Below are 12,679 nucleotides of genomic sequence, written 5' to 3' on the forward strand. Positions count from 1 at the left end.
CCACGTGCAACGCAAACGCCCTCCCCGCTGTGCTATCACTCCAGCCCCAAGTGTGGTCCTTTATATTATTCTTGTTCACTTATTTAGGACTCATTCTTAGCCTGCTTCCAAAACCCTTGGCTTTGAAAACTCTCTACTAGGGAAATCTGAGAATAGTGGGAGATACCAAGCTCTGTCCTGGTTGTTGGTGGTTAATCAGTTGGCAAGCAGTTTATCATTTGACACAGGGTAAGTGAAGCCATCCTGCTCTTCAGTTGCTGAAGGTACAAAACTAAGTTTCTGTATCCTCAGACAATGAATTCAACCTATGATCCAGCTCCACAGAGATCCGTGGAGGGCAGGCAATCACCAGGTCCAATCACTAACACTTACACAAGCCAATGTTGTTCTTCTTTACAGAACCTAATTATCTCCAAAGAGTGATCTCTCCTCCACTTGCCCCAACAGAACCCCAGCAGCCAAAAACTCCAGAACTCAATGGCCACCATGCTCATGGCTGATCTTTATAGGTTTGGGATGTGCCCCTCATACATGAGAAGAAATCCGCTAAAAAGCTCAGGTATGCGGGTTTTGTGACTGAAACTCCAGGCTTGCACGGAGTCGGGAATGGGCGCCCTCCCACCATCTCCGTGTGCTTCCAGGTGTCTGGCAGTCATGCGCAAGAAATACCTCTGGATGCTATATAAGTTCATTAACGGCCACGATCTAGAGACTCACAAATAAATCTAAGAGGACAATAAGCCACAGAGATGCCTCCAGACCCCCAAATCACCATCCAGTTAAAAATTTAACTCTAGCTCTAGCACCCAATTAAAAATTTTAGAATTCCTGGAGTGCACAGCTATAAACGTGGCCCTGTGACATCTCATACTTTATGCCACTGATATACCAAGAGTAGCATACCACATCTGATGGAATGTAAGGTAGAAGGCAACTGATCTTGATAAAGTATATATACATACACACACACACACACACACACACACATATATGTATATATATGCACATATATGCACACAAGTCTCAAGCTATAACATGTTAGTGATCTCTTATATAGGGCCTTAATGGCTCTGAGGTGAGCTACAACAATTTTCACATACTTTCCTCTAAGGAAACCTTTTTGGATCATTTTTAGTGGACTATTCATAAAAAGCAATACAAAATAAATTATTTAGTATCTGCCTTTTGGAGCAGGCTTGGGTGGTGTTGGTAAAATAATGGTGGTGGGAAGGTGCAAAGGTGGTGGGATTGGGACTGAAATATTGAATGTAATATTGTAAACTTTATTAAAAAAAAGTGTTACCCCCCACCCCCCCAAAATAAAGAGAGGTCTCTCTCTTCAGGATTTTTGGTGTTGGAATTATCTTCTACCTTTTCAAGACTGAGCTTGGGACTTATCCCATACCCACTTCATTTATAATCTACCAGAAGCAGTAGCATCTACTCAAAAGATGGATGGGTTTGTGTTAGATATCAACCCTAAGTGTTTTAGGCTTCACCGGTGAATTGCCCCTTTCCTCCTCCCAGAGAAGTTTACCATGCCCTTGCTAACATCTAATTTGGTTAAAGTCCATCTTCAACCTTTGCTTTGTGTTGGATATTAACCCTAAGTGCTTTAGGCTTCATCAATCAATTGCACCCTATCTTCCTTCCTGAGAAGTTTAATATGCCCTTGCTAACATCCCTAACTTAGTTAAAAGTTTATCTTTAACTTTTCCCTTGCATTTCACCTCTCATTGTCACAATTCTGCAAGTCAGTCTTGATTACTTATAAGCCAAAACTTACTGGTAATTCTGAACTTGTATTTGTACTGCTTTGTATTTGAAGTGTTGTATGTTTGTACCTGCTTTTCTATTTCCCCTATAGCCTTTTTATATTTTACTATACAGCAATGTTCTTTGGTTAAACACAGAAAGACCATTAATGCTATGCTAATATTTGGGAGTTGATTGATGCTGAAATATATCTACTCCTGGGAATAATTACTTGGTCATAATTACTTGACTCAAGCTTCAGTTTCTGTAGTTCCTAACATCCCAAAAGGGAGATCCCGCCATGGGACTGGGATGGACCCAGGGTGAGTGGCAAAACTACCCGGCATCGAAATGGGACATTATAGAAAGCATAAATGCATGGTCTTGATGCAAACTGTGACAACCTAAGAGACAGGACCCCCATGGGGAAGGACAAACTGAACTGCCTGAGAACTTAGTCTGTGATTTACGGTAAAAGCCTTGCTTGCTCTCAGCCCAGAGAACTAAGTGTTGGGATCTTTGTCTCTTATTGTGTTTATCCAAACAACGGCAAGTATTGATAATTAATACAATTAGAAGGAAAGATGAAACAATGTAGATGTCCCTGGGAGACAAAGTGTCTCCTTGAGTTGATCTCCCCAAGAGAATTTCCTCAGCCATGGGGCTGGAGAGATAGCACAGCGGGTAGGGTGTTTGCCTTGCACACGGCCGTCCCGGGTTCAAATCCCAGCATCCCATATGGCCCCCTGAGCACGGCTAGGGGTAATTCCTGAGTGCAGAGCCAGGAGTAACCCCTGTGCATCGCCAGGTGTGACTCAAAAAGTAAAAAAAAAAAGAAAAAAAAAAGAAAAAGAGAATTTCCTCAGCCAAATGTTTATCTATATAAATGACCAATCACACCTTACCTCAACCCCCTTCAGATGGTCTACAACTATGCGAGCAACACACACACACACACACACACACACACACACACACACACACACACACACACACACACACACACACACACACACACACACACACACACACACACACACACACACACACACGTCCAGCAGTAGCAGCAGCAGCCCCCAAGGACTACATCGTCAATTTACAGGTTTGAATCGAAGCTGACATAAAGGGAAGTGGGGAAACATTTATTCAAGTCACTATTTTACAGGATTCCCATCCCCTCAGTTTATTTTCCTCCAACATCAAAACTGCTAATAGGTGGGGCCGGAACAACAGTACAGGGGGTGAGGCTCTTGTCTTTGAAGGTGGTTTGATTTCTGACACCCCACATGGTCCCATGAGCTCCACTAGGAGTGATCACTGAGTGTAGAGAGAGGACTAAGTTCTGAGCACCATTGGGTATGGCTCCAAAACCAACCATCATCAATCATCATCATCATCATCATCATCATCATCATCATCATCATCATCATCATCATCATCATCATCATCATCAAAAACTGGGGTGGGATGGGAAGAGAGAATTCCTTTCTCCAATCATCCTATTTGAGATTACATATGTACGTTTGTTTGTCCCACACCTGACAGGGCAAGAGGGTTATTCCTGCCTCAGTGCCTGGGGTGCAGGTATGCTTTCAGTGGGGCCGGGGGAACATGCAGGGCTGGGTACAGAAGCGAGTGCTTCTACATGCAAAGCACAGGCTATAGCTCTTTTAGTTAACTGCCTAGCCTCTGAGTTAGACAGCAATTGCTATTACCTGAGATTTTCTTATTTCCACTGAAATCTAAGTGGAATTCCAGGAAATAGGGTCCATATTACCTACTGAATGTATATCTTCAGTCTTCGGTGAATAAAGTTATAAAAATGCTATGTTCAATATCTAGATCTGTATCTTTTGAGGCAAGTAATAACTACCTGCCTTCCTAAGGCATGTAAAACTCATTATTCTCATAGAATATGTTGGCCAGTGGAATCACTGTCATTGGTAGCAACCCGTACATACCTGAGTCAGAGCTTGGATACTTGTGTTGATATCACCGCTGGCTACTTGGGAGATAATGAAATTAATTGTGGATGCTGTATTACTGTGCATATCATCAAAGTGTGGAGAAACAGCTCTGATCCTAGACAGCAGAGTAAAGGGAAAAATTCAAACTTTATCACAAAACAACTGAGTTGAAATTATATAATTCCCTATTAAAGAACTGTTATTAGTAAGAATGGTTATAAAAATGTTTAAATTGTACACGGAACTCTGTTCATGCTATGTGCTCTGATAATCACAATCTGCTTATAAGTCTATGAAAGAGGTCAACTTACTTGGGTTCAGGAATAAGGACTGGTTCAAAAATATCATCCAGTTTGTGCTGAACAAGTTCTGGCATTTCACACCGGACTGTACCATTGTCATTCTCAATCTCGTCAAGATCCAGCTGAAATTCTCGGCGAACCATCTGGGATGCCTCAGGATGCCCACTCATGCTTCGGGCTTGGCTAGGGGAAGCAAAAGGAAGCTCTTGAACTATAAGAGACTTCTTAAGCAAACGGCAAGAGTAACATTGCCAGTTGCCCCAAAGCTTCAAGACAGATGTTCAACTTCTGGTTTCAGCCCCGCTGAAAGATTTAAGTTCCTTGAATCTAATCAAGTGGCTTCAATGTCAATCACCCTGCTTCATGAATATCCTGAGAGTGCAAAGAACATATTTTAGGGATGGGGGGTGGTAGGGCGGAGGCACAACTACCTCAACCACTGCACTATCTCTCTTGCCCATGGACTCTAACTTGTATAGCACCTGAAAAGTTTTAAACCTTTTCCCACCCCACCTGGATCATGCTCAGCTGTTTACTCAGATCTTACTCCCGGCTCTGCACTCAGAAATCACTCCAGGCTGAAGACCATAAGACCAGAGATCAACTCGGGCTGGTCGAGTGTAAAGAAGTATTATCACTCTGGGCCCAATTTTAAACTTTTATCATTCTTATGTTTTGGGCTACAAAAACTGGCTGTGTTCAGAGACTACTTCTGGCTCTGTTCTCAGGGGTCACAACTGGTGTTGCTTGGGGGACCCAAAACTATGCAGTGTCAGGGACTGAATCAAGGCAGACCATGTGCAGAGCAATGGTCTTAGCCGATACATTATCTCTCTGCCCCTAGAACAGTGAACTATTCTTTCAAGTTCACTAAAGCCAACAAACCTTGTATTGCCATTACCTGTCTGGCAGGGAAGACAAAGAAGTATTGATATTTTGTTTATTATCTCCCTTCCTATACCACTGAGTGTATTTTGGGCCACACTCAGTGGTGCTCAGAGCTTACTTCTGGCTCTGTGCTCAGGGACCACTCCTGGTGGTGCTTGAGGAACATATACAGTGTCCAGGGTAGAATCTGGGCTGGCTGAGTGCAAGGCAAGACACCTTTATTAACTCTTCAGCACCACAAAGTTTACTACTTCTCAGCAAAAATTTAAAACAAATCTAGATTGATTAGTTTTTTTTCCACTTCCAAATTAACCATGTTTGTGTTTTTCTTATCAGAAGCATCATTTCATACATTATACAGTATATTTTATACTCTGAGGGGGCAGTCAGGTCACCTAGTTTAGGAATATTCACTAATGATAGGTCAGGGGTAACATTATATCCAAGCAATATGTATTCAAGGTTTTCAATCAAATTGCTTTAAGATTAAATTCATGAAAAAATGCAAAATAGAGACGTCCTGCCTAGAGGCAGTATTTTGAGTTCCCTAACCAACTCTGGGTTGCATATATTTTATATAGCCTAATCTGAAAAACAGGAATCTAAGCATGATCAAATACAACACAAGGGAAGAAGGTGAACTAATATTTTAGCATGACATTGACTTGCCATTCCTATTTGCCAGTGAACTCTCTCTCTCTCTCTCTCTCTCTCTCTCTCTCTCTCTCTCTCTCTCTCTCTCGGGACCCCACTCGCAATGCTCAGGGGTTACTACTGGCTCTTCACTCAGGAATCACTCATATGGGTCAGCCATGTGCAAGGTAGGTGCCTTACCCATTGTACTCTCTCTCCAGCCCCCATAGTCAGTGAACTTTTGTGGATGGTTTGCTTTTTGGATACCTATGGGCACCATCTACCCTGATTATAAACTTGACACCAAACACCCTCCAGAGGGGATGAATCCAAGTCAGAAGTTAGAAAGATATAAGAGCCCTGCTAATGAGAAATTAGCAGGCAGTACTTACATCCTATAAGTGCGATACATAATTCTGTCCACGGAAAAGCAGTGAAAGAAGGCACAAGACTATTTAGAAGTGGTTTTAAGACAAAGACAAAGACAATGAAGAACAAAGGTTAAACAATAGTTTACAAGACATTTACTAGGACACTTTGTCATGCATGATAATGGTTACAAGAACGTAAGATGTGACAGAATAAGCTCTGAGCACACAGGGCAAAGTCCACAAAGATCCTCTGATTTACTCCATCTACATACTTGAGTTTGGAGGACATGTCCTCAGCAGGTCCCTTGCGGAGCATGTTGGCATTGGAGTTCATGTTTTGTAAGCGTTGAGGTTTCTCTTCCACCTGTTTTATTGGTGCAGCAGAAGGTCTCTTAGCTGACCTCTTGATCCTTTCTTCAAGCATGCTCATATCCTTTTCAGAAAGCTATAAAGAGGCCGAGTTAAATTTAGTAGCACACCCCTCACAGGAGTAAGAGGAAATTAAAACCCTAACTGGAAGACTCAAGAATACCTTCTTTTACATCAAAGCAAATACATTTACTCTCAAAACACATCTTTTTGACTGGGGTGGGGGATAAATTTGGGTCACATCTGTGGTACTCAGGTACTTCTGGATCTGTGCTCAAGAATGACCCCTGGTGGTCCATGGAAACTATGTGTTGGCTGTGTGCAAGTTAAGTGTCATTATCTCCCCTCCCGTACACCTTCCAACCCTCAAAACACTGTATCCTAAATCAATGCTTGCTTTGCTGTAGGATAACATTGGGTTTGTCCTTTTAGCCTTGCCGCAGGGAATTTAGTTTACCTTAAAGCAATGTCCTTTCTATATGGACACAGGAAGACAGTTAATATGCTCTGTAACTTGGGAGTTGATTGACTCCAATAATATTTACTCCTGGGCATCTGCTTTCTCGACTCAGTTGCCCTTAGTTCCTAGCACCCCAAAAGCAAGGTCCCGATGAGGGACGGAATGGACCCAAGGCAAGCTGTGAGCTACCCTGGCATCGAAATGGGTCAGGCCAAAGCGCCATAATACTCAACTATAAGTTGAGAGCATGGTCATAGACAAATGCTGTAATGATTCAAAAGTAATGATGAGACTAGGACTCTGCTGGGGCTAGGAAGACTAATCTTGGCCTGAGGACTGTGGTCTGAAATATATAGTGAATGTCCTCAGAAAGAAATAAACTTTACATCTGATATATCTCTTACTGTGCTCATACAGAATGACATTGCTAGAAATATTAGAAGTAAATTTACTATAAGTATTTAAGTGGATTACTAGCTGAGGAAAAAAGAAAGTGACACACCCTGGATGGGATCCCGCTCTTGAGCGGATCTCCTAGTAATCTGGAGTAATACCCTTAGATGAGATTTTGTTAATCTCTTGGAGGAGTGGTCTTACCCCTCTTTGCTGATTTGTTAATGTTCAACCCACCTTTGTGTACCACCCTATGTGATTGCTATATAAACTAAGATTGTAAGAGAAATAGAGAAGACATAGAAGCAAGAAGGAAGAAAAAGAAGCAAGAGAGAAGGCACAGAAGTGGGGAGAGAGAAGACACAGAAGCAAGAAAGAAGACACAGAAGCGAGAGAGAAGACACAGAAGCAAGAGAGAAAACACAGAAGAGGAGGAGAGATGACAGAGAGAGAGAGAGAGAGAGAGAGAGAGAGAGAGAGAGAGAGGTCAGAAGAGACCAGAGGAGAGACGACAGAGAGAAGTTGGAAGAGAACAAAGGAAAGACTACAGAGACAGAGATAGAGAGACAGAGAGAAGAGAGCATAGAGACACACACTGAAGCAGAGTACAAGTAGGAGCCATCCTGATCTGGTCCATACAGTGGCTTGAGAGCACCGAGCGTAAATAGCGAGAGAGGAGAGAGCGCCACCCCGAGAGCCCTCGAACACCACACATCACATCACCTTCCTCTGCACGCACGTGTGTGCATTTGTATTTTTTACACCTTGCTATATAAGAAAACATATGAAAGAAGGAGATAGCTGCAAACATGCAATGAAGGTTTCCCTATTTTGGTTGTGTTACTAACTAGCTATGGGACCACATGGTGAGACATTTCACTTATAACCATCTGTAGAAATCATAGCTGCTCTATTTCCTTCACTGGCCTGTGGTGGAGAATTAATTACATTTATTCAAGGATCTCACATATACTAAGTAAGTGCTCTAATGCTGAGCTATATCCCTGACCCTTACAAGTATAAATATTTAAGCATACTGTGAATATGTGTGATGCTAACAGGTAAATGAAGGGAAGAACTGAGGTCCTGCCAAAATAGCAACTGGTTCAAAGTAGTAGGGAGTGAGAAGCTGAACCTAATGCGCCTGTAGAGTCTGGCTAACTATTGCTGAAGCTCAAGATTCCCATTCTGGAGCCGGAAAGATAGTACAGGGATTAAAGTGCTTAACTTGCGTGTGGCTGACCCTGATTCATGTCTAGTCATCGTATGGTCCTCTGAAAACTACCAGAAGCCCCTACACCCATAGAATTGGGCATAACCTCTGATTTTGGCTCAATTCACTACCACTTCCCCCAAAAAAGAAAAAAACGATCTTGATCTGACAGGTACCAGTATTCACAATACACACAAATGAGTAGTTGGTTCAATAAAAAACAAAACATATTAAGGTTTACTGAGTACGGTCCAATAGAGAGTTTCAGACTGAGCCCTTGCAGCCACAAAGTCCCCTGAGCAACACAGTGTAGCCCCTGAGACCTGTGAATACCATTTGGGTGGTCTGAACAAACCCTAGCACCGACAGGGCCTTGCAGAACCAATTCTCATTTCACACATTGAACTGCCGGTTAGGCTGACTGAGAATTGCTGAGCAGGGGGCCTCAGGCCCTTGAGCCTTGCTTGAAAGTCCTCCCTCACTTTCTTCCCCCAAAACCTCCCCAAAAGATTCACTGCGGACTGCTAAGAAAAATTAAAATCCCCGAGTGGCCTAGATTTCTTGCTTCAAAAATTTCTCTCCTTCATAAAAGCAAATTGCTAGGAGTAGATAATTCAAAGGGAAGTGTGAAGTACAGTAAAATACAGCCTAACTGTCCTACACCCTGGAGGGTTTATTATCAGGATTCTAGGATACTTTGATAGGTCAAAAAAAATTGGCTATAGTTGAGATGACATAAAACCTAACACCTAAAAAAAGTCTTGAGATTTGTTTTACAATATGGTGTCATATTTAGAGGAAAGTCACTCACGTTTCCAATCAGTTTGAACACCTGGTCCCCATGCACATTGTAGACTGTCACAATGGTGTTGAGGGCAGCATTGCGGACAGCATTGTCACGGTCTCCGATGTGAATTGCTATCTCCTTTAAGGCTTTTCCCGGGGTGGGTTGGCAAACATTCATGCCGTAGGACTCGACTAGACACCCAAGCTCTTCCAGGCACTCTGTTGGTAGGAGAAAGATTAAATTACTGAGATGTAAAATACATTTGGCACAAAGACCTACCTAGATTAGTTTCTCTTGGTATACATGGATTAAAACATTAGCTGGTTTTGCCTGGATTTCTCCCTTATTTAATGCCTTCCCCACACAATAAAACAGTATTGCAGCAGTAGTTGTGGAAGGAAGGGATGCTTGTGAGTCAGATGGCCCCTGTGCACTTGATTTTGTCAACAGGGTGATACTGAGTGGTGCCTGTATCACCTGATACTTGGCTCCACCAGTGTGCAACTCATCACTCTCACAGCACAATTCAGAAAGCTAGAATCAACCATGCAGACACTGAAGATACTTCCCACCCACCTAGAAACGACTTCTTTTAAGGTTACTGTTGGAAAGACTCATGTCTCTATTTATTTATTTATTTATTAGCATTTGGGTCACACCCGGTGGTGCTTAGGGATCCATATGGGATGCTGAAGATGGAACCTGGGTAGGTCCTGTGCAAGGCAAGCACCCAACCCACTGCACTATTGCTCCGAGCCCTCAATTTAAATTGTTGCTTTACCTGCTCTCTGCTTAGAATTTTTGGATTTGGTTCCTTCCATAATGAATGGGAACATTTTGCTGGCTGGGTAGACGAGGCACATCCGGTCCAAGATGGCACGGACATCTTTACGAACGACATCCTTTGGTTCTCCAACCTAGTCAACAAGGAAACGATGATAAAGTGAAGCAACTTCTCAGGAACAAAATTATATTTTTATATTTTTGTTCTCTTTTGTTTTGTGGCCACATCCAGTGATGCCTCAGGGGTTACTCTTGGCTCTGCACTCTGCTATCATTCCTGGTGTTGCTCTGGGGACCATGTGGGATGCTGAATATGAAATCTGGTTAGTCATGTGCAAGGCAAACACTTAACTCACTATACTATCTCTCAAGCATCCAAAAAAAAAAAAACCTTTTTTTTTCTTTCTTTTTGGATCACACCTGGTGATGCTCAAGGGTTACTAATGGCTCTGCACTCAGGAATTACTCTTGGTGGGCCTTGGGGGGCAATATGGTATGCTGGAGATCCCGTATGCAAGGCAAATGCCCTATCTGCTGTACTGTCTCTCCGGCCCCCAAAAATCTTGAAAAAAAAGGTGCAGACTGTGTGGTGAAAGGTATCAACTTGTAACAAAAAAAAATGAGAATGAGAACCTAAGTTTAAGAAATAGGACTAGGAAGATGACTCAATGGGCTAGAGGACAGTATAGCATACAGGAACCCTGGGATTAATCCTGGCACCCAGTCTCCTGAGCATTTAGTCAGGAGATGCCCGAGTACCGTCAGATGAACCAAGACGAAAAAGGTTTCAGAACTAAGGTTTTTTAAGGGCTGGAGAGGTAGCTCAATAAGTTGAGTGCATGTAATCCAGGTTCAGTTTAATGGGGATCACACCTAGTGGTGTCCAAGGCTTCTCTGTCCTCAGAGATCACTCCTGCTAGGGCTAGGAGGCCATAAGGAGTACCAGGGGATTGAACCTGGGTCGGCTATTATCAGGGCAAACAGCCCACTTGCTTCACTGTCTCTCCAGCTCTAAGGTCCAGGTTTAATCCTAACACTGCACAGTCCCTGATTATCTGTGGAGCAAATCCTGAACACTGAGTCTGAAGTAGGTCCTATGGGTATGGGAGGTGTGTGGGGGGGAAGGGGGAAAGGTGGGGGAAAGAAAACAAAAAAGAATTAAGCAGCCAGAAATTTAAGTCTTCTAGTGTGAAAACAATATAATAGAGGCCAAGGATATAGCTTAGCATTTCCTTTACATATGTGAGGCCCTGGGTTCTATTAGTACCACAAACAACCATCATAAAACACTTACAGACACACACCTCTAAAACAAACAAAAAACCCCACCACATTAGGGCCTAGAGGGATAGCACAAAGGCTCAGAGTGTCTGCCTTGCAGCTGTATGGCTACACATTCAAATACTTGATATTCCACATGAGCTTAGCATGAACCTGGCAGCTCAGCGAAGTGTGTGTGATCACCACAAAAAGGAGTGTGTGTTGCAGCTAAAGAGATGTGTGACGGCTCCCGTCAGAGGCGTGACTGTTGGCTAGCAAGTGTGTGAGCACCACAGTGGCTGCAGTATACCTCAAGTACGAAACGGAGCCCTGCTGAGCAAATGTGCAAGCACTGTGGCAAGGCACGTGTGCAGCTCTCAGTTACAGAAAGATAGCAATAAAAAAGAAGGGAAGACGGAGAGGCAGAGGGAACAAACAACAACAACAAAACCACCCCTCATCCCCCAGCCAAAATACCCTCCAAACAATCCATGTTACCTTGAGAATGAGATAGGGGATGAAGGAAGAGGCTTCGTTCTCAGTGAGATGATATTCCTCTTCACTTAGCAGGGTGAAGAGCAGTTTTAAATATTCCAGGGCTTTCATTAGGACACTTGTATTGGTGTCAAAAAACCGCAAAGTAAGCCACTTTAGGATAAGATCCAGGCAACCTATCACACCCTCTTTTTCACTTTCCAAGTGCTTAAAACCAAACAAGAAAAATAACAAAAATAAGACCATACATGTTGTTAGGCAAACACTTCTTAAATTTTACTAGGTTAAAGATTGAGTTTTACGTCTCCATTTTCAGATGCAAAATTGTAGCTACACCATTATTTATTCTATCAAGTAACAAGATAGTTCTAAAGACAGTATATTCCAGATTTTTTATTTTTTATTTTTGTAAAGCAAGAATAGTTTTTAGTGAAACTTATTTAGAAAGATGTGAGGAGAGAGTGAGGGAGAAGTGTGTGTTTAAGTGAGAACACAGGCTTCTACGGGGTGGAAATAAGAAAGTAAAGAAACATCGAGACAAATGAGATTCATACTTAAGGGAGAATATGGGCTTAAAGGGCATGTGCCAGACTTTCCTTTTTCCTTCCTTCCTTCCTCCCTCCCTCCCTCCCTTCCTCCCTCCCTCCCTCCCTCCCTCCCTCCCTCCCTCCCTCCCTCCTTCCCTCCCTCCCTCCTTCCTTCCTTCCCTCCCTCCTTCCCTCCCTCCCTCCCTCCCTCCCTCCCTCCCTCCCTTCCTTCTTTCTTTCTTTCTAAACTTTTTGGGTCACACCTGGCAATGCACAGGGATTACTTATGCACTCAGGAATTACTCCTGGTGGTGCTCAGGGGACCATATGGGATGCTGGGAATCGAACCTGGGTCGGCCGCATGCAAGCCCTACCCGCTGTACTATCCACTCTAGCCCCTGAACTCGGGTTCTTTTAAGTCAAACTTTGATCACTTCACTGGGTTCAAATTTTCAAATGTCTAAGACACATGCATA

General features: G+C 43.0%; 1 protein-coding gene and 1 non-coding gene across 8 annotated transcripts in view; both read right to left on the reverse strand.

Moving 5' to 3' along the window:
• Nucleotides 1–12,679, reverse strand: part of CKAP5 (cytoskeleton associated protein 5) — a 118,096-nt gene that overhangs the window by 10,683 nt on the left and 94,734 nt on the right. For 4 of the 7 annotated variants that reach the window (XM_055142283.1, XM_055142282.1, XM_055142279.1 and 1 more), the window contains exons 30-36: nucleotides 11,680–11,883; nucleotides 9,920–10,055; nucleotides 9,163–9,356; nucleotides 6,189–6,361; nucleotides 5,938–5,961; nucleotides 4,034–4,207; nucleotides 3,717–3,837 (exon numbers count right to left, since the gene is read on the reverse strand). In XM_055142283.1, the coding sequence (XP_054998258.1) occupies nucleotides 3,717–3,837; nucleotides 4,034–4,207; nucleotides 5,938–5,961; nucleotides 6,189–6,361; nucleotides 9,163–9,356; nucleotides 9,920–10,055; nucleotides 11,680–11,883 (1,026 nt within the window). The remainder of the gene's footprint in view (nucleotides 1–3,716; nucleotides 3,838–4,033; nucleotides 4,208–5,937; nucleotides 5,962–6,188; nucleotides 6,362–9,162; nucleotides 9,357–9,919; nucleotides 10,056–11,679; nucleotides 11,884–12,679) is intronic. The other 3 variants (XM_055142284.1, XM_055142281.1, XM_055142280.1) reach the window with 1 other exon arrangement.
• Nucleotides 9,548–9,657, reverse strand: LOC129406372 (small nucleolar RNA SNORD67). The gene has a single exon (XR_008630972.1). It is a non-coding gene; the product is annotated as a small nucleolar RNA SNORD67 (small nucleolar RNA).

Source organism: Sorex araneus, chromosome 6, assembly GCF_027595985.1.
Source record: "Sorex araneus isolate mSorAra2 chromosome 6, mSorAra2.pri, whole genome shotgun sequence".
NCBI lineage: Eukaryota > Metazoa > Chordata > Mammalia > Eulipotyphla > Soricidae > Sorex > Sorex araneus.